General features: G+C 36.7%; 1 protein-coding gene across 8 annotated transcripts in view; it reads left to right on the forward strand.

Annotated features, from left to right (window-relative positions):
- The window catches only part of ARHGAP26 (Rho GTPase activating protein 26), a 456,250-nt gene that overhangs the window by 277,548 nt on the left and 155,828 nt on the right, over window positions 1-22,874 (forward strand). For all 8 annotated transcript variants that reach the window (XR_005211383.1, XM_037801456.1, XM_037801453.1 and 5 more), the window contains exons 15-17: window positions 16,203-16,290; window positions 17,847-17,905; window positions 19,459-19,564. Coding sequence is in view for 7 of the 8 variants with exons in the window: in XM_037801456.1 (XP_037657384.1) it covers window positions 16,203-16,290; window positions 17,847-17,905; window positions 19,459-19,564 (253 nt within the window). In the remaining variant the exon portion in view is untranslated. The remainder of the gene's footprint in view (window positions 1-16,202; window positions 16,291-17,846; window positions 17,906-19,458; window positions 19,565-22,874) is intronic.

Here is a 22,874-nt window from a genome sequence, read left to right on the forward strand (position 1 = left end):
AGGAATTAAGAGCCTAAGAGATAATCAATCCTCATTCTCTCATTTCTGATCAGAGCTGCAAACATTTGTGGAGTGTCTGTTCTTTGGAACAGATTGTCAGGTGCCTGAGATTAAACTTTAGAAAGAGCTTGTCTTTGCATGCACAGTCCCAGTTGGAGGAAGATATGCATACATATAAAAGCCGGAATGTAAAATATGATATTGGTGCTAAGGTGAGCTGGATCTGGAAGATAGAGTATGAAGGAGAGAGTAGAATAATAATTAAGATTTAGGAAAGATTATGACCAATGGTATGGCAGGAGTTTTCCAGACTGGCCTGTGGTGACTATAGCAGAGGGTAGTGAATCTATTGTTATTGTTCTAATGTTTGAAAGAAGTACTTGAGGCTGGGGTATGAGGGTTAAAGCTGGAAAGCTGAGGTGGCCCCCTTTTTTTGTGACAAGGAGTTGTGTGTTTTTTTTTTTCTTTTGTAGGAAGTGAGAAGCTATCAAAGGTTTCTAAGTAATGAAGTTGTATGCACTAGGACTCTTGTTCACAAAAGTAACAAGGCAACAATTCAGAATAGTTTATAGTAATAAAGGCATTTATTTTCTCACATAACTGGTAAGTCCAGTGTGGTATAAGCATGGCAGGATCTCGTGGCTCAAAAGTATCTTCAAGATTGTTGGAGCCTTTCCTTCCTGAGATCTCTGTTTGTCTTGGTATTGGCTTTATTCTCTGGCAGACTTTATTCTCTGTGGTAAAGGGTGTCCCAGATAGCTTCAGCCTCAGCTAGTCCTTGGAGCATGTGATCACTGAGAAGAGAGTCTTTCTTGACAGTATTGGCAAGTTCATTTTTCAGTCTTGGGCCAATCACATGGTTCACAGCAGATGATGGAGTTTGGTCCGACCTGGGTCCTATCTGTGTCCATCTCTGGTGATGGGTGGGGATGGGGTGAGGTGGTTGGGGTGGGAGGTGGGTGGAGGGAGGGCAGGAAAACTAGTACAATGGTGGAGGAATGCTTTTCTGAAGTAATAGATGCTGGGTAGATAAGAAGAGTATGTCCTATGCAGGTCTAACAAGGTCAGGATGACTCTGGCAATATTGTGCAGCATGTATTTGATCATGGAAAGACACAAGGAAGTAAACAGTTTAGGAGACAGTTGCAATGGGTTAGGCAGAGCATACCATATAAACGGCTGACCCAGATGGCTGCTCTGAGTTCAGGAAAAAAGGGAGGCTCAAAACGATGAGAGAGAGAGAATCAACAGAACTTTGTAACCTACTGGAAATAAGTGAGAAGGAGCACAGAGAGATTTCAAAGACGACAGATTATTATGTAAGGTGACACTAATGAAAAGAAATGTGACATTTTACACTGGTTTGCTAATCTAAAAATGAACTGCCTTAACTCAGTGGTGCTAAGCAAAGGAGTGGTTATGAAAGGGTCTTGTTTTTAATCACTTCTCCTAATGGCCCTCAGATGAGATATTTGTCCTGTTCTCTTCCTCATTTTTCCCATGGATTAAGAATATAATCATGAACATCTGAGAAATGTCATGAAAAAAACTAATAACTAGCAGCTGAAAATCACAAGGCCAGCTGCTTCTGCCAGCAGGACATTACAGATAGACGACGCCAAACTGAGGTCCATCCAGAGCTGAGAGATGGCCACAGTGAAAGATCTAATTAAAAGCTGAGAATGGTATCCTTGATTCTCACTACCAGTTTAGTTAAACAGTTCTCAATCTTAGAATTGAGGAATCACCCTTTAGACCAGGGAGACTCCATACCTGAAGGGGGAGCTCTGTCTCCCTTCCCGTTTTTTGATTATGACTGGTACTGGTTCTCTTCGGGGCCAGCCCAGAGGGTAAAATGAATATGACTCCTGTTCTGAAAACTTTTCCCTGAGATGGCTGGGCTGAGTATGAATTGCTCATTCACCAATCCTTTAGCATATATTCATTGGCTCCCCTCACACATACCAGGCACTGGGGAAGATTTGGTCCATCTGTCAGAGGCTCTCTAAAGTGGAATAGTGCACTTTAGATGTAAGTAAAAACCAGAGACTTCTGTTGATCATTTTGCTTTTACTCTTTGTACTCTTAATACATTGGGGGATTTCAGGTTTGGAAGAGGAATATTAGAGCCAGTGCTTTGAGAACTTCTTCTTTTCACCGAGTAGGATTTAAGAGAGCTTGCTAGAATTTCCCTTAGCAAATGCGGTGTGTCTTGTGCTAGTGTCATACCAAGAGCTACCCTTGTTCACTCTCTCCTGTTAACAAAGTCTTCAGTCTTTGGACAGAGGAAAGGACTTGGATTCCTAGAAATAGAGTACCTTCTGTGTGAGAATTGTTTTTTCTTTTTTCTTTGCATTTTAGGAGAAGGTAAATCTTTCCAAATATTAGCCCAACTTTTTTTTTTTTAATATATCAGCTATATGTTTTTCAGTACATGTCTGTCTCTCTTCCTGTCTCTTTCTATAGATTTCAAATCACTTTCTGATTTTAAGTTATGAATGGTCTTTATAGAAAATTTGGAAAAATGTAAAAAGTATAAAGAAGAAAATAAAAAATCCCACAGACCAGAGATAACCTTTACTGTGACTGTTTTATCATGTCACTATCACCATCTAAGTATAACATAAAATAACCAAATAATATAATATAAACAATACAATATAAATAGTTTACAAAACTGACATCACACTACTGTGCATGTATCATCCTTTTTAGCAGGCTTTATTCTTGTACCACTATAGAGTCTATTTTCCCATGGTATTCAAGTTCTTCTAGAGTGTGATTTTCTTGGTCATGTATTGTGTTCATGTACTATAACTTTTTAGTCAGTCTCCTATTCTTGGATATGTAGGCTGATTGCGATTTTTCATAATTCCAAAAAGCACTCAGGTGACCCATCTCCCCAGGGGCAGAATAACAATGGTTAAAAGCATGGACTTTGGAGTTAGACAATTTTCACTTCCACTCTTTATTGATTTGAGCTTAGACAAAATATTCATACGCATCTAGTCTTCCATCTCCTCATCTGTAATAATAGTCCCTAATTCTGAAATAATGTGAGGATCAAATGAGATGATGCATGTGGATTGCTAAATCCAGATTCTCCACATGTGAAATATTAATAAATGTTAGCTATTACTACCAAAAATTTTATACTCCTCTCTGATTATTTCCTTGTGGGTTATTTTAAGATATTAAATTGGGTCAAAGTATATCCATGTTTTTAAGACTCTTAATTAATATTCTGTCAGCAAAGTATAAGGAGTGGATGTCCCACAAGCCACATTCTTGCTGTACTCTGTATTTTTCATGTGTAAATTGTAAACATTTAAAAAATGTATCTCCTTTTTATTTGTTTATTTTTATAATTTGGAGGTGATGTTGGACATTTTTTCATATGCTTATTGATGAATTGTATTTCTTCTTTTATGAATTGCCTATCTGTGTTCTTAGCCTGTTTTTCCTTTGGTGTGTTCATCTGTTTAACAATTATAAGACCTTTTTAGATATGAAGCCTATATTACGATAGTTTTTTTCTAGATTATCATTTGTCTTTGAACTTTACTTCTGGTGCTTTTGTTTTGTTTTGCCTTATAAATTGTTTTAATTTTTAATGAAATCCAGTCTATCAATCTTTTTGCTACATGGGTTATGCTTTAGAAGATCTTCCTCATTCCAGGATTACAAAAACCTTTTGTTTTCTCTAAAACCCGTCTGGAATATATTCTTGCAAAATGGAAACTAACACTCCTTTTCCTGAAATGGTTATCCAGTTGACCAATAACCATATAGAGAAACTTCCCCTTTCTCACTAATTTTAAATATTGCCATCTAGTCATTTTTTATGTGTATTGTAGTCTGCTGAAGGACTTTTTACACAACTGTACTGGTCTGTCTTTTGTTTGCCCTCTGGGTTTGATCATTGTCATTTTATAATAAGTTTAATACCTAATTGTGTAAGTTCTCCTTCATGACTCCTTTTCAAAATTTTCAAAAAAAATTCTTTTCTTCTCACTGGTTCATTCATATATTCATAAACATTTATTGACAGGCATGTTCTTGAACTCTGGGAATAAAGGCATGGGCATGGAACTTAACATTCTGGAGTTACTATTGCAGGAGTCAGCAAACGTTTTCTGTAAAGGTCCTGGCAGTAAATATTTTAGGCTTTGTGGGCCATAGGGTCTCTGCTGCCACTACTCATCTGCCTTGTGGCTACCATGATAGCATGATGCTAAGTGGCCGCAGACAGTAAGTGAACAAATAAGTGTGACTGTGTTCCAGTAAAACTTTATTTTCAAAACAGGCAGCTGGCTGGATCTGGTCCAGTGGTCATCGGGTCATCGTTTGCCAACCCCTGATATTGTGGATCATTTTTCTGGATTCATAGTAGTATTATTGTTTCGAGTTCCCAAAAGAGAAAAATAATCACATTGCTATTCTCATTGCAATTACACCGACCATATAAATTAATTTGAGGAGAACTGACCTGTGTCCAATAGCTAGCTTTTTCAGCTGAAACCCTGTTAGGTTGTTTTGTTTTAAATATAAGCCCATGTATTTCTTTTCACTTCTTTAGAGTTTAATGTTTTTTTGTTGCTGCTGCTGTGAATGTCATGTACATTATAATAGAATATAATTTTCCTGTTATGTTTTCTTATTGGTTATTGTAGATTTACATATAAAATGACTCCCACAGAGTCACTTTTCACTCAGTGTTAGTTGCCATTCTGTCACTGGTTTTGTTGTATTTATTTTAAATAAGCTACCGTGTAAAATTTTACTACTTAATAAGTTTTCTGCTGATATTTATGCATATTCATGGACACGTTTGTGTGTATGTGTTTTCTTTTATGTAAACACTTAGAATAGAGGTTGGCACATAGTAAGTGCTCAATAAATGTTAGTTTTCCCCTTTAGGAAAACTTTCACAACATCTGAAAATCATGAAAACTGTGTTTTCCTTTCTAAAAATTGGTACTTTTTCTTGACTTTCTGCTTTGGCCAGAACTTCTAAAGTAAATAATGGTGGATAACAGGAATATAATTTTATTCCTGACTTAAGTGAAAATGTTTTGGTATTTTACCATATTAAGCTGATATTGGCTATTGTTTGACATATGTTCCTTGTTACGGTGAGGAATTATCCCTTTCTTTTGAATTTACTACAAAGGAATGAGAATGATGTCTTTTTGGCATTTATCAAAGTAATTATTAGTTTTTTCTTTCTGTTTTGATATGTTTGGCTGATGCATCACATTGGTAGTTTGATAATAATATGGCATGTTTGCTTTTTCACTTTTCTGGAGTAAAGTCTACTTAGTCATCATACGTTATTCTTTTGATAAATTATTGGGTTCTGTCTGCTTTGTTTTAAGATACTGGGGAGCTATGTGAATCAGTGAAATTGATATAATTGTTTCGTAATATCTTTCTCAGATTATGTTGGGATTATATTAGTGCTTTAAAATGAATTGGGAAATTTTTCATAATCTGGAACAGTGTAAGTAATGGGGGTTAGCTGATCCTTCAACTTGTAAGACTTATTTGTGAAAAGTCTTAAACTAGTGCTTTTAGTTAAGTTATTTGTGAGAGTGTTTTCAATTTATTTAATAGTTATTGGCTTGTGTACATTTTTAAATTTACTTGGGAGTATTTTAGAGATTTATGTTCAGACCATTTCATTGAGATTTTCAAAAAATATTACCAAAGTATGCATATACTCTCTTGTGCTTTTAAAGACATTTGTAACAGTTTTCTCATACCTAAACAGACATGTTTATGTTCAACCTCTATTTTACATTTTAGCCTTAACGGAAGTTAATTGTATTTCCCCTCCAAAATTAAAACATTGGCTTAATTATCAATTTTACTGTATTTTCTTCTAAATCATTAATTCTTTCATTAATTGTGTTTCCTTCTTCTTGCTTTCATTAGGTTTGTCTTTCCTAACCTGCTTTGAGTGTTTCATAAATTTATTTTTGGTCATAAATTTATTAATTATAAATTTACAATTTTATCTTTTATATTTATATTATATAAATTTATTAAATGCAGGTTTAATAATGAAAACATTTAAAGCTAGGAGTTTCCTTTTGATTTTTTGTTTGTTCCATATACTTTGGTAATTGTTCTTGAATTGTTTTTATTGCCTAAAATAAAGTAATCATAGTTTTGATTTCTTTTTATCCCCAAGAGTAATTTAGATGAGTGCTTTATAAATGTCCAAAGGATGAGGTTTTGTTTTGTTTTTTTAGCCATTTGTTAGGAACTTCTCTTTATATTGGTCAGAGACAGACTCATTTCTAGTCTGATGTTGCTATACTGTCTGGTGTTTTTAGTGAGATTAGAAAATAATGAAATATTGTATATGTTTCATGGATGCTTGAAATAACCATATTGACTATAGTGTTTAAATTTCTCTGTACATGTTCACTTTTTTTCCTACTTGTTCCATTTAAGATTTGTGTGTTAAAGTCATCTATCTTGTTTTTCTTCAAATTTTACTTGTATTTTACAAGCTTTGGTTGTATATATTTTTCAGAGGCATTCTAAGATTAGTATAATGATATTTATCTTCATTGTAGATTATACTTTCATCAATACAAAATGATCTTCTTTGACCTACTTTTAATTTTTTGTTAATACTTTGATGTTAATGATATGAATGGAGCTTTCTTATTGTTTGTGTTAACTTGATACATCTTTATCTGCTTTCCACTTTTAACTTTTACTCTTCATTTTGCTTATGGTGTGTTTAAACAGATATGATCTACTGTGAAAATCTTTACCTTTTAACAGTTTATTTTTGTCTGATATGTTGTTTTATTTTGTTTAATTGTGTTAATGTCTATTTTTTTAGCCATATAACTTGTTTTTTGTTTTACTGTATAGATTTCTTTTTTTGTTTTCTTTTTTCTTTAGTAGTTGGAATGTAATAATCATCCCTTTTTAAACTATCAAAACATACTTGAACTTCCTTTTCTTTAATTTTCCATGGTCCTTATAAATGTATTGATTCTCTACTATGTAAGTTGGAGAATTAGGACACTTTTCTCCAATCCCCATTTTTTCCAGTTTTTGTGTTTGTAATCTGGGAAGTTGCATGTATTGTTATTGTTACCAATAAAAAATATATTTTCTTTTCTGAAAATTATTTTTGATATTTGAAGTCTTTTGTAACCAACTTTAGTTCTATTGTTTAATCTTAACTCTGGTTTTAATTGGTTTCTGTGATGTTTCCAAACAGTGTTTTATATATAGCATGAAAACAGAGTGAGGCATCTGGGGCCTAAGGTTATGCAACTTGCACCCTGGGCCTTCAGTTTTGCACCCTGGGTGCCTCGCTCGTGCAATCCTGCTTTGATCCGTAGCTTGTCCTTTCCTGGTTTCTCATTTTGATTCATCTGTCACTGGAATAGAGCACTTGTTAGAGATTTTTTTTTCAAGAGGAGTACTTCGTAGTCTCTTGCTTGTTTGCGAATAGTTTACAGCTCCATTCTCATGTAAACAGCAACTTGGAATGATCCAGAGAATTCTTAGATCACAATTTTTTTCTTTATGACCCTGTAGATACTGTCTTGACTTCTTTCTGCATTTAAGCATCACAGGGAAGTTTAAGGCAAATATTAAAGGAAACCTCTTAACGTATAGGATAAATTAGTGGCAAATAACAAATATATCTGGCAGGTTGTTTCTCTTAATCTTGAAATTGAAATGCTTCATTGAGATATGCCTATTGGTGGTCTTTTTGAAATTCATTTGGACTTGTTTAGAGGTTCTACTTTTGATTTGAAGACACAGGTTTTTCTTCAGTTCTGGAAAGTTTCTATTATTTTGTCTTTCATTATTGCTTCTCTTCCATTTGTTCTGGTCTCTTCTAAAGGAGGACATATTCTTTTTTATTACATTGCAATTCTCACTCTTTTAAACAATGTATTTTTTTTTTTTTACCTTTTTTAGTGTTTTTTTCCCTCCTGATTTTTTTCATTTTAGCAAAGATTCATAAGCTTATTTCCACATGGCCATATAAATTTTTATTTATCCATTTAAATTTCTTTTGGGTTTATTTATTTATTTTTTTGCTATTTGTAATGCAAACTTTAATTTTGTAATTGAATTTTTAGTGTCTTTACTAATTTAACTTACCTATTTGACTTTTCATCTCTACCTTTCAACCATTTCCTTTATTATTTCAGTCTGTTCCTTATTGTCTTTTGACATGTTACTTTGCAGCATCCATATTTTTCTGAAATTTTTTTATCACACAGAGCAGACGCTTTCTGAATGTTTTCTCAGTGCTACATCTCTTGTATGCCAACAAACATTTTTATATGCTTTTCATCTTCTGTTTAATCAAATGTAAACACAGAAAAGTTTATAAGTCTTTACTGTTAAATTCACTGTGGATATATTCTCCTTATTCTGCTACAGTTTTCTTGAATCCAATTTGAATGATCCTCTTAAATGAAATTGCAGGGCTATTATACATGATTCCAGCAAACTCTCTGGCATTTTAAAATCTTTCATTTAATGTGGACCTCTAAACCTGAATAGATTTCTCCTGGTTCTGCTGTTTCGTCATGGTCCTGGGAGAAGTGGAGTTTATGCCTTATTTACCTGAAATATACTTTGGTTCTTCTTCATTCCCATGTTTTTTTCCAGGGCCTTCTCCCTTTTGAATTCACTTCCTTTGATATCAAGGGACACTCTGTCCCCCAGTCTAATTTCACTGAATTGTAATTGCAGGACAGGTCTGGCCACCCTTGAAAGCAGCTTCCCTTCAGTATGTGTGCCGGGATAGGGTGGGGGGAATGCACGGGATCCCTTCCTGTGAATGACTCAGGCTTTGCTTTCCAGTGGTGCACAGCCATCACCCAACACATTATTACCCCAAGTGGGCTTTCTTCAGGGCTTCACCTGAGCTTTGCCTGGTGCATATTCCTTCTGGTTGTAGGCGGAACATTGACTGAGAGCCTAATTTTCTGTGCTGTTGAAACTTGGTGTCCCTTTTTTTCTGTGTCCTTATTAGTATTTTACTGAGATAATGAAGGAATGCAAATTCAGTGTTGCTGTTTTTCCTCATCTAACCTTGCAACTTTTTCCTTTTTAAATAATATTTAAAGCAAGGTTATTGCTACAGAGAACATGAGGAAGGTATTAAATAGCAGTGCTTTAAAACACTAAGTTACAATAGCCTGCCTTACCCTCTTCTCTGTCATCAAGCCATGAACTATCTATCCGTCCTTACTCCTCTGGGACTTTGAATGACTGTATTCATATTTTCTCATTCATTCCTCATTTCTCAGTCTTTTTCATAGAGTAGTATAACTAAAAGCAGTCAAGGATTTCTTTCTGAAGACATCTTAAAGTAGTAGACTTTCTTCATGATGAAGGCCTAAAGGCTTACATAGTAATGAGTGGAAACATTCCAAGACATTGAAGACTAGAGTCTAGTGGAATCAGGGAGACATACAAAGAGTAAACCTCCAATTGTACTCTCTAGTGAAGGAGAACACAAATATGTTGACTAGCACTGGGAGACAGTAGACTCTTTGGATGGAGGATTGTTCGTTTGAAAACCAGTGAGGTGTCTCCAGAGAATGGAGACCACAGATGGTAGCTCATCTTCCTCTCCACCCCTCCCACCAGCACCTTTGCTTTGTAAAGTTATTTCCAGCAGGCTTTTCTAAGGCAGGAACTTGAGACAGCAAGAACTTTTGAACCTCAGGACAGAAGTGGCTGTGGGTACTTTGGATTCTTAGATAACATGGGCACTAGGTATGGGAAGTGACTAAAGTTTTTAAAATGTATGACTTTTATAATCATAAAGTAAAACTTAAAAATACAGATAAAATAAATTTGCTCTTCAAATCATTAAGAAATAAATCTGGTCTTGAAAGAATTTATATTTGGGATAAAAGAAAAGAAGTCTTATTTACATAGAGGATAGTATATTTATACAAACTTCCTCCCCAAACACATAATAGAGATGGAGAATATGAAAAGGCTTGAGAAATTTTTAGGAAAAGACAGTTCACAGAAAACAAAATACAACTCACTTTTTTTTTTTTAAAGAAGTTGTGGGTTTACAGAACAATCATGCATAAAATACAGGATTCCCATATACCACCTTGCATTGTTGTGGTACATTTGTTAAAATTGATGAAAGCCCATTTTTATAATTTATAATTTTCAAACATTAACTATAGTCCATGGTTTAATTTTGGGTTCACTGTTTGTGTTGTGCAATTCCATGGATTTTTAAAAAAATTATTTTAGTACCATATATACAACCTAATATTTCCCTTTTTAACCACATTCAAATATTTAATTCAGTGCTGCTCATTACAGGCACAATGATGTGCTACCATGACTACCATCTAATACCAAAACTTTTCCATTGTCCCAAATAGAAACTCTGTACATTTTAAGTCTTAGCTCCCTATTTCCTACTCCCACCCCATCCCCTGGTAGCCTGTATTCTAGATTCTGAGTATATGGGTTTCCTTATTCTAATTATTTCATGTCAGTGAGATCATACCATATTTGTCCTTTTGTGTCTGGCTTATTTTACTTACTGTCTTCAAGGTTCAGCCATGTTGTCATATCAATCAAAACTTCATTCCTCTTTATGGCTGAATAATATTCCATTAAACGTATATACCACATTTTGTTTATCCATTCATCAGTTGATGGACAATAGGGTTGCTTCCATCTTTTGGCAATTGTGAATAATGCTGCTATGCACATTGATGTGCAAATATCTGTTCAAATCTCTACTTTTAGTTCTTTTGGGTATATACCTGAAAGTGGGATTGCCAGGTCATATGGTATTTCTATACTTAGCTTCCTGAGGAACTGCCAAACTTCTTCCCCAGCAGCTGCACCATGTACTTTCTTATCAGCAATGAATATGTGGTCCTGTTTCTCTACATCTTCTTCAACACTTGTAATATTATGTTTTTTAAATGGTAGCCATTTTGGTGAGTATGAAGTGATATCTCATTGCATTTCCCTAATTCCTAATGATTTTGAGCATCTTTTCATGGCTTTTTGGCCATTTGTATATCTTCTTTGGTGAAATATCTTTTCAAGTCTTTTGCCCTTTTTAAAATTTGGTTCTTCTTTTTTGTTGTTGAGTTGAGGAATTTCTTTATATATTCTGGATGTTCAACACAATTTACTTTTAAATGCAGGAAAACATGACCATAAGGTTTCCCTAGTAATCAACATGTAGATCAACGGAACAGACAAGAGAGTCCAGAAATACTACTCATACATATATGGTCAGTTGATCTTTGATAAAGGTATCAAGGTAATCAATGGAGAAAGCACAATCATTTCAACAGTGGCATTGGTACAGAGCATTGATATGGGAAAAATGAATTTGAACCCTTAAATATGCAAAAAATTACTCAAAATGTGTCATATTCCTACACATAAGAGCTAACACTATAAATGTCTTGAAGGAAACATCAGAGAAAATCTTTGTGACTTTGGTTTAAGCAAATATTTTTAGAACACAAAAAGCAGGCATCATAAAAGAAAATACTAGTAAGTTGAACTTGATTAAAATTTAGAACTTCTGCTTTTTAAAATATACTGCTAAGAAAAAAAAGTCAAACTACAGATTAGAAGATAATATTTTCAAAACATACTGATAAATGGTTTGTATTAAAAATATAAATAATCTTGCAAATCAATTATAGAAACACAAACAACCATACCCGTTTTCAAAACGGACAAAAGATTTTGACAAACACTTCACCAGTGACCAAAAAGCACATGGAAAGATGATCAACATCATTAGAATTAGAGAAATGGAAATTTTAAAAAATGAGATAATACTACACACCTGTTAGAATGGGTAAAATTAAAAAGACTCTCCATAGTATGTGTTGATGAGAACATGAGTCAACTAGAACTCTCACAAATTGCTGGTGGGAATGTAAAATGACCCAGCTATTTTGGAAAACTATTGGACAGTTTCTTGTAAGGTAAAACACATATGACCCATTCCTAAGTACCTCTACCTCGTTTCACTCCTAGGAATTTACCTGAGATGAAAATGTAGTCCAGACAATGACCTGTTTGCAAATGTTCCTGGCAACTTTTTTCATAGTAGCCCCAAATTGGATTCACCCTAAATGTCCATCGGTAGTGAATGGATAAACACATTGTGGTATGTCCATAAAATCCAATACTACTCAGTAATAAAAATGAATGAGCTATTGGTACATGCAACGTCATGGATGGATCGCAAAAGCATTATGCTAAATGAAAGTGGTTGCCGGGGGCTGGAGGTGGAGGGAGGTCACTGACTTCAAGGGGGGCACAAGGGAACTCTATGGAGTAATGGAAATATTTGATATCTTAGTTGTGGTGGTAGTTGCATGACTGTATACATTTGTCAGAAATCATGAAACTGTGTATTTTTAAAGGGTGACTGTACCTCTTTCAACTTGACTTAAACACACTCACAGGAAAGGATGCTCAACCTCCCTCATTAAAGAAGTACAATTTAAAACAATCTGATTACTTCTTTTTACCTATCAGATTGGCTAAGATGGAAGTGTCTGATCACATGTTGTTGTCAAGGATGGGGAGAAGGAGTCACTCTCATACTTTCATATAATGGTACAACCTCTGAGGGGCAGTTGGGCAGTATCTTTCAAAATTAAAATTATACATCTTTGGATCCAGGAATTCCACTTCTAGGAATGTCTTCCACAGATAAGATGTGTACAAAGATATAGTAGTTTAAATCATTGTTTATCAAAGCAGAAAAACAGGGAAAGACCTCAATTTCCATGAACAGGGGACATTGATTATGGTGTGTGTATGTGTGTGTGTATTTACTGTATGTAGATTGTGTGTGGATGTGGAACAATTTCTAAGACATTCTTTAACGAAAATAGCAACACAGAGAAAAGCATGTATAATGTACTTCCATTTGTGTTTTTAAAAAGAGGCATGAACTTGTATGTATGTTTGTATGTCAACAGATTTTTAGAGAAAGTATACCCACATAAAAAAAACTTGTATTAGCAGTTGCCTCTAGGGGAGCAAAGACTTAACCTTTTCGTGCATAGCTACTTGTTTTGTTTGAATTATTTTTAACCATGTGCATATATTTTCTTCTCAGTTAAACAGAAACAATTACTAGTTTGCCTACATTATTATGTGTTATTAGGAAGTTTAGGAGTGAATAGGTGAATTCCTAATCATTTCTTCCAGAACATCCTTCATTATCTCAGTCAGCAACACAATACTGGTCTAGATGGATCTTGGGACTGATCCAGTGTGACATTTCTAAGACCACTTCCCCTTGTAATCTCTTCTTCTGGTCTCTGCTTCCTGTTGTTCTGAATTTGAGAGGTATTAGGTTGAGGAGGAAATGTACTCATTCCCCTTTACACACATGATGCCTTTTTTGTACATTGGACTTCTCCTCTAGCAAAGATCAGTTTTACCAAGTACTGCACTGGTCAAGTGACGTGGTGAGAAGAAATGTATTAAGCTCTAAAGAAAATTGTGAATTACGTCTTTGCAACATATGGAGATGCCACCAGGAAGCTTCTGCAAGTGAGGGGAGCATCAGCAGGGAGGTGTGGAAATTGGCAGCACTTTCTGAAAATGGGGTAGCTTGGAAGTCTGTATTCGATTTAGTTCGGATAGTAAATGAATTAAAAATGGACGTGCTCAAGTTATGAGCCTTGCCTCATCAGTGCTATAAAAAGCCCTTTAGCCGGGCTGTAATTTGACTCTTCCCTCTTTAATGTTACACGGTATCCCTATGGTTACAGAGCCCAAATAAGTGGAAGCTAATCATTAGTTTGCTAAATGTGGTTCAAGGAACAGTTCACAACTCCCAGACCTGCCAACTGCTGCTTGTTTAGTGTCATGTTCACTCTTTTTGGGTAGAAGTCGGTTTGTTCCTCAGAAAAATGTACAGTAGCATTTGTCTCGCCTCCAGGAACCATGCAGTATGGCAGCTCTCCATGCATCTTGGGGGTGGGGAGAGGAAAGGTCATGCTAAGCAAAGTGTTTTGGTGCACACGCTTTGGATGGAAGTAACCACTGAATGAGTGTGAGATGACAAAGAAAGGAAGGAATTAAAGCTGCAGAGGTCTTGGATATTAGGAAAATCACATTTTGTGCACTTTTCAGAAATTTGTTCTGATAGAACCCTATGGAATTTACTATTCCCTGGCCCTAAAAATAAAATCATGCTCTTCAGATTGTTCCTTGTTTGTTTCATGTGACAGGAAAGACTTTATTATTGTCTAGGGTCACCCACAAACTTCACATGGATGTTCTGCCTTTAGGAGCAAAACATTTCATGAGCTGGAGCCCTTTCTTGCCACATCTCCCAATATGTGTCAGGGGAACACACTGATAGCGGTAGATACAATCTGGATTTGGGAACTTACCTAGGGAATATAGGCTAATTTCTTAAGCCACTCTTGAGCCTCTTTTCCTACTAGGATGAAAGTGGTTCTTTCCCATTCTTTCCCAGTAAATAGAAAATGTATTATGCCCACCTGTGACTCATTTCCCTTTTCCAGCTAACAGGCTGTTGGCCCTGTGAGAAGAAACTCTTTTTTAGTTGGCTCTTCAGAATTCTTCTTGGAGACTGCCCAGAAAGTCCAGCGGCTGTTTCTATTTACCTGATATCTCATTTAACCTAAATGGCTTAAAGGAATTTGTTGCCTATCATAATTGAAAAGGTATGGCCAGATGCAAGGGCTCATGTCATCAAGATCCTGAATCTCTACTGCTCTCCTCTCTAGCTTTGTCTTTCAGACTTGCTCTCAGGTTCTACGTGGTGGCACCTGGCAACTGCATAACCAGGTGCCCTGGTACCCAGCAGGAAACAGTGGATGTCTTTTTCCTTAAGTCTGGAAAAGTCCTAAAGTTCACTCTGATTGGACTGGCTTGAGGCTTAGGACTTGGTGCATGCCTGAATCAGCCTCCATGTCCAGAGAGGTGCTCTGCCTTTGTTGGGCATCCTGAATCGCATTCCCCACCATTGGAAGGGTGGAGGCTCACCCAAGCACGTGAGCTAGGAATAAAAGGATAGCATCCCAACTGAAAAGTGGGGGCTGTGCAGAAAGAAAATGGAATGGGAACCGGGAGGCAAATACCTAGCCTTTAGACCAGTATAAAGAGCTGGGCTCTCTTTTAAATGCTCCAAAAGAAGTCACTTCCTTCCCTCCAGTGTGTGTGAACCAGCGATTAGATAGGTTCTGCTGACTTGTGAGCAGGCCTTGCTCTGCATCCTCTGCTCTCCTTCTCACTGTCTCTTGTGCTGCTCAGGAAGACTAAAAGAGTGATGTCTCCTCTTCGTTTCAAATACAGTTATTTAGAATACACACATTTGTTTCAAAGTCCAAGTAAGAGGCGACAAAAGAAAAAATTATTAGGAGCAGATATAGTTACGGGTGTTTGTCACTGCACTTCTGTGCTTGAGGCAATTTTAAAAAATATAGAAGTAATAGAATCAAATCATAGGCAGTTTTCAAAATATAAAAACCACAGTTTCACCACTGTAACCCAACCCTTATTTTAATTTTAGAGTATTTCCTTTCAGCCTTTGTTCTTCTGAGTTTCTCACAAACTTTTATATCTTTTTTTCCCTTGATGTTACTTGATAATATAGGCGTTTTCTATTTTGCCATACAGCCATCATTATCATTTAAATATCTACGTCGTGTTCCATCAGGGATACATAGTTAACTGCATCATCCTGTCATTGGACATTGAGGTTGTTTCCTTTTTATTTTATTTTTTCTACTGTTATGAAGAATAGTGTATGGTGAACATTTTTTGGGTGTGTAACTTTTCTCATGTCTTATCGAATTTCCTGAGAATAGATTGTGAGATGTGGGATTACTAGTTCAAAGGGTATAAACATTTTTATGACTCCTGATACATATTGCCAAATTGCTTTTCAGCATGTTCCATTTATCTACACTGTCTCCAGCAGTTTATGAGAGGATCAGTCTGGCTGTATCCTTGCCAGCAATAGATGTTTGGGTTTTTAAACATTTTAGTAATTTAGTAGACAAAACGTATGTCATTTTCGTTTTATTTTGCCTTTCTTTGGTTACTAGGGCGGTCAAACACTTTTGTGTATGTTTTTTATGGGTTACTAGATTTTGTGCTCTGCTGTAAGAATTGTATTTTCTTCATTTTAGACCCCAAGACAGCTTCTGAAACAGAAACGGATATCTGTGCCGAATGGGAGATAAAGACCATCACAAGTGCTCTGAAGACCTACCTAAGGTGGGGAATTTCCATTTGTAGGGCATGGTGCCAGCTTGTTATCATACAATCAGAAAGAAAGCAGTTTTATTTTCAGTCTCCAGAGAGCTGTTGGGTGGGTGAATGAGATGTGGAAACAGCCTCTGCATGGTTGCAATTAGCTCCGCTGGTCAAACTGATTGTAAATTGCCCATGGTTGATAGGTTGCCATTGTGCAATGCTGCCATGAGTGATTTAGTAAGCTTTGCTCTTTATAAGAAGCTGCTGTGATAACTAGCCTTGAACAGAGAGGCACTCATCTAAAATGTGGTGTTCCTTGAAATCCCTGAATAATCTATTAAGAAAACAAGGAATCATGTATAACATTCTGTTGAGAATGCATGATAACACACCCAATGCATTTCACAAGTTTTGTTCTTTACACAGATAGAGTGTATTGCTGACGATGGTCCTTAAAAATGAGAACTTCATAGAACTCTATGATTCCTTCCGCTTAGATTGGAAATTATTACTTTACTGGAGAGAAGACTGTTTTTTCCTTTGTAATAATATATATGCTATTACTGCTACCTCTCTGCTCCTCCCCTGATTACTTACTAGCTGTCCACTTCTCAGTTTCATGAATAGACTGAAATTTAGACTGGACTTAAAGGAAAGGAATACTGTATTTCTTTACTATAGTCCTTTTTACACAGGAAGGGGTGGTACATCTAGTTTTAGGTAGAAAGGAGAACTGTAATTATGAATTGCTAAGCATTCATAGAGGTTTTGTGAAGATTTGCTTGGTTAGAAAGCAAACAGGGAAGGCCACAGGAAAGGAATTGGTGATTCAAGTATAACTGTTTATTGCGGAATTGTTGGAAAGATCTTGAAGTCAAGAGTGAGATGTAATACAAGTTATAACTAAGAGTTGAATTAGGACAGTCAAGGAGAATAAAATAAAATCTGAGCCAAGATTAATGTAAAGTCTGTTGAGAAGTTTATTATATGCTCCATCGGCAAAAGCTCAAGTTGACAGCTAAACATACTCACACCTCAGCAAGTGTAAATTTGCTTGTATCAGGCCTATGTTAGGGGTTCTAGCCCTTTGGCTTTCTGGAGCAACACTGCATAGTGAATTCACCACAAAAGTACCTATATAGGCTCTCTTAGCATTCCCAGGTGAACTGATTCTAAAAACAAGCTGCTGGGAAGATGAGAGTTTAAGCACAGGTAGTTACAAATATTCGGTTAGTTGCATGTTTCCCAGACTCATCTTAAAATGCCCTTGTTGATGGGTGACTCACTGACTGAAAAGGAAATCTCTTGGTTTGTGCTAGACTTTTGCATTAGTACTTTTTTAGTTGTGACTATGAAATATGGTTGTATCCATTCCTTTAACAAAAAAAATAGAGGATGAAAATTTTAGGTGAAATCTCAGGGCCTTTTAATTGGGAAACTAAGTTAAACTAAGCTGAAGTGTTATTGTTTTCCTGTGATATTTTTCTTTGAGAAATATGACAGTCTCTAGGCTGCTGTTTAGAGAGACTATGGTTATTTCATTTTAAAGCTAACTGAACTATATCCTTTTATTCCAGAATGCTTCCAGGACCACTCATGATGTACCAATTTCAAAGAAGTTTCATCAAAGCAGCAAGTAAGCTTGCTTTTTGTCACAGTTTTAAGGCAAAAAGAATGGATTTTTCTGTTTCAAAAAAAAAAAAAAATAGTCAGTAGTATTCCCAAAATAAGTATTGTGTAACCCTTGATATTCTGTATAGAAACTGCCCACATTCATGCTCATGAGACTCTGACACAGAATAAAAATGAAACCAAATCGGGATTGCTACAGGCCTTGCCACCACATTGAATTTACAGTAAAGGGAAGAAACTTTGAAAGTGTTTTTGTTTTTGTTTTGTTTTAGGGTAAAGACTGAGGATTGGAGAGAAAAGCAGGTTTGCCTTTCTAGTTTTGATTATTGGAGTTCTAACTCCTTGGGTTTTTTCCACCTCTTGAGAAGCATTTTGCAGAATGAATCAGACATTGCACATTACCTAAATTGAGCATGGGATGTGTTTCCCTGAATATGACACCATTTATATAATTTCACAGTCCTTTTTCCATCATGTCTTCCATTTACAGCTTCCGATCATTCTTCAGTTTTATCATCCTAGCGTCATATTACTGACATTAAGATACGTTGGGATTAGGTGCAAGCTACCCTAAGTATACTGGAATCTATCTATGTGGGGCAGGCCTCCTGTAAGGGGGCAGTAAGATTCTGTATCAGATTTAAATCTGGCCTGAATCCTCACAGTGCTATTATGTCAATAACCCGAGCCTGTCCCCAGATCCTTTAAGCTTTCGGAGTTTGTTTACCCTGGTAGCCTCTACTGGCCTAATTCAGTAGTACCTAATATTCTAGTGGCCTTATCTCCTAATAGTCACCCCCTTAATACAGGGAGGAGAAAGGCATGGGAGGAAACTGGGAATAAAGAGGGTGCTTATGTTATTCCTTCTCAGAGAAATTCCAAGCCCATAGCAACCATTCTCTAATTAAACCTCACATCAGTTCTATAAATAGGTATGGTGAGTACTGTCAATCTGTTTCCCAGAGAAACGAAGCCACTTATCTGAGTTCAATCAAGAGAATGTTGACAGGATATGGTTTCGGTTATAGGCTGGAAGATGGATTTAAGAATTTTGTCTGTGATTGCTCTGTTTCTACCACACGGTTGTCACACATGACTTGAGAATAGCTAGACGTTTCCTTTGATTTCTTTCATGCTGTCTCGAGGTATTATTTTGATATTTGAGACTCTTGCAATGTTGTTCATGTACGATTTGTTTATCACTTTACAAGTGCATAAAGTTCCTTCCTTCCTTGAAATGAAGTTGTCACTCTAGGGAGCCAGCTGCTCCTGAGTTCATTTCTACTCTGGGTGTGCAGTTGACTGGCTCCATTTCATCACATCATCATTTTGGCCTGAATTTTTTGACAGTCACATTTTTGATGAACTCTGTTACAGAAAGCTCCATTAAAAAGTCTTCTAGGTCTAGTCATGCAGTACACAGGACAGGATCATAAATCTTCAAGAAATGCGCCATCTGTTAAGTGCCGAGTCCTTGGTTTCTCTTGATTTTTGTCTTCTAAACTGGTTTAGTTGGGACACCGATGAAATATTACTGCCTCCCTCCTTCCTTTGCAGAGCTGGAGAACCAGGAGTCTCGGGTCTCTGAAATCCACAGCCTTGTTCATCGGCTCCCAGAGAAAAATCGGCAGATGTTACAGCTGCTCATGAACCACTTGGCAAAGTAGGTTTAAGACCAACTGCTGGCCCTTTTCTCTCCACTAGAAAGTTCTTATCTTAGCAGTAAAGCTAGTCTCAGTTCTTCTTATGCTCCCCCCTCCCACTTCGGAATTGCATCAGGTATTCTGGAGGCTTAGGAAAGACATGTGTGAAATGTTAACTGCAGTGGGTAACAGCAGCAAACGCCAGATGATCCCAGCAGAGGAGGCTGGGGAAGTGCCGGTGCCTCCAGGTCACCCAGCAGAGTTTTCTGGGGTTTTTCTCTTGTGATGACTAAGGGCAAATTGGAGTATATTGTCCATGATACCAGGCCACTCAGCAGAGTTTTCAGGAGTTAGATATTCTTGTGTTGGTCAAGGACAAACAGGGGTATGTCATGTGTTTACAGACCTTGGATTTGGAGTAAGGAGGCCTGGATTCCAGGGTTGACTCTGTTTTCAACACGACACTTAACCTACCCTGGACAGTCACTAACTTTTCTATTCCTTAGTTTCTTCATCAGTCAAATGTGGATAATGGGCCCCATCCTTTATAGGTCATTGATAAAGAAGTTACATGTATTAAACTATTACCATCTTTTAAGAAGTATAGAGAGTAAAGGAATTTTTTTTTTTCCCCACAAATTGTCACTTGCCCTCTGAGATAATCAAAGTATTCAATGGGGCCTGATTTTCCTGCTAGGAATGTTTATACTCTTGGAATAGTTTTGAATGTTTGTGTATTTACTGTTGCTTGATCTATTTGGAATGGTCTTATTGACTTCTCTTGCAGTATCTGTGAATTTGTGCGTGTATGTTCTAGCCTTCCCTTGACTTTGGTGGAATGTTCTTGACTGGAGACTGGAGCACAAGAAAAGACAGTTAACCTAAATCATTAAGCAGTAAATTCTACTAAACCAATGTGTTATAAATTTGGCTCTCACCCACGTTTTGTTCATGCCATTAAGTCATTTCTTTGGGATAAGTTGATACCTTACTGAAGGAGAATGTGGTTAGTTTTCGTATTTCTGTCAAGCCCTTGATATTACCTTTTGAAGGGAGAGTATATATGTTTCCATAAAAATATCCATGTGTATTAATTATGAGAAAATGGAGAGCATTTTGTGTGTTGGTGAGAAGCAATTGGGCAGAGTAAAGGGTCACTCTTTTATTATCCAATTTTTTTTCTTGCCATGCCATATCAGAACTATACATTCAGGAACAATTGAGAAGCATAACAGAGAACATGCAAGTTTGCAGGGAGAATGCCTAAAAGATGTCAAAGAGTCCTGATGAAGTGTGTCTAAAATAATGGGAGCTGGGCTTTAAAAAGTAACTCCAGATGCTCTGAGCTGACAGTTTGTTGCCTATTCCACACAAGCAGAGTCAGGCATTTGTTAAATGGAAAAGCTGCTTTAGATTTTAGTTGCAAAACTATGCACACTTGAAGGGCATGCGCCTGAGCAGAGGAACTTCCTGATACACACTTCAGCCAAGTATGTGTGGGGACTGTTGTGACTGCTTCGTGGCCACTGGGTCTTAAGGCAGTCTCCATATCTGCCGGGAGCAGCTGGAGGAGAAGGGTTAGGTACCAACTGAAAGTGCTGGGTCTTTTCAAGCTGTGCAACTGGATGAGAGCTTAATTGGACTGAGAGAACCCAAGAGCAAATAGTGATCCAGCAGAAGGCATGGGGCCAGTAATGCATTTCTCCCATTTTCAAATTGCCTAAGATTGTTAGGAGTCTTTAAAGAAAAAACTTGAAAACAAAAAACAAAGCAAAACCTTAAGGTAGATCTTGAAGAATTGACCCTGTTCATCTGCTGGTGGATGGGTGGGTGAATTTCTTCTTCTCTTTCTACCCTTTGGTCCCCCAATCCCATTAAGTTCATACCCCATCTTGTTCATAAAGAGGAGCACAACTGGAATACGCAGGTTACAGCTGTAGAGACTAGACTTTTTTGTCTTTTAACCAATTTAAACCAGTTTTGTTGTTGGGGTTATTTATTACATTGCATTTCTGGAACATAATGTCTTGCCTTTGGTACTTGACAGTGATTTTCTTTTGTTTTGTGAGGTTTTGTGGCACGTCTTTAATCATTTATCATTGAGAAATATAGGTGTAGACAAGCTCTCATGGCTGTAATGTGAGTTGGTCAGAGCTTGTGTCGGAACACAAAGACTCAAGTTCTCAGAATGCTGGGTTCTTGGTTTCTGGGGCCTCCAGATTTAAAAATATCTGGGAGGGATAGGTTTATTTGAGCATTGCTGGATCCAGTAAAAGAGTATTTACTTCAGTCTGAAAAAAATTCTTAGGTACCCAGAGGAGTTCTAAAATTCCACTAAAACTATTTTCTCATTTACAGTGGTGTCCTTATTTTAAAATCAAGCAGTAAGGCAAAGTTAACTTGGGACAAGGGGCTTGTCTGTTTAATTCCAGTTTTCTCAGGTTCAAACTTAACCTAGGATATGCCTGAGCTATTGTTCCTCTGGTCCACTTACTTAATGGTCAGCTTCCTTCCTAAGTTTTGGTTTCAGGGCTGGTTCTGCTGGAAACCCCACTGTTTACTTCTTTCGTTACCTACTGTTAGCCCTGTGTATCTCAGACTTCTGACTCAAAGGCAAGACATTTATATTGTGTATTTCTTAAAGTACTCTCAATGAAACATTTTCCAAAATTGATTTTCTTTAGCTGTGGAGGGAGAGTTAAGGAATTTTTTCTCTAATCCTAAATAGAAATGCATTCAGAGGAAAAAAAAGTCTTGAGGGGACTAGATTAAAAACCCAAAACCTCTAAAACAAATGACTACCAGAGTGTATCCAAATCACAGAGCAGTTGGGTTTGTTTCAGACCTCAGAGGGAACATAAAAATTATAGGCAACCGTGCACATATTTTTGTTGTTCCAGTGTAAATCTACTATGATAATTAGATGTTTTCTATTTGGATCTTGGAATCTAGTGAACAGTCTAGGGCCCTGTGCCCCAGAGCATGGCCTGGGTGCCCCCAGCATCTGAATTCTCTGGAGTGCTCATTTATATCAGCATGCCTGGGCCCCACTCCTGTCTACTAAATCAGACTCCATGCCTGGGAATCTGCATTTCTAATTTATTTCCCAGGAAATTATTATGCAGATAGTCTTGGGAACCACTAGTGAAGAGCATGGGCCATGTATAGGGATTTTCTAGGAGAGAGAAAATGGTATTGAGAGGGATGGATTGGGTCTAGAAGGGTTTAGAAATAGAAAGAAGCTCACAGCAGTGAGTTCAAAAGGGAGCTATTTTTTTTGTCATAATTAAACTAGTTAAAAAAAAAATCTGGTTTTGACTTTCCAAGTCT

This window comes from Choloepus didactylus, chromosome 13 (assembly GCF_015220235.1).
Source record: "Choloepus didactylus isolate mChoDid1 chromosome 13, mChoDid1.pri, whole genome shotgun sequence".
Taxonomy (NCBI): Eukaryota; Metazoa; Chordata; class Mammalia; order Pilosa; family Megalonychidae; genus Choloepus; species Choloepus didactylus.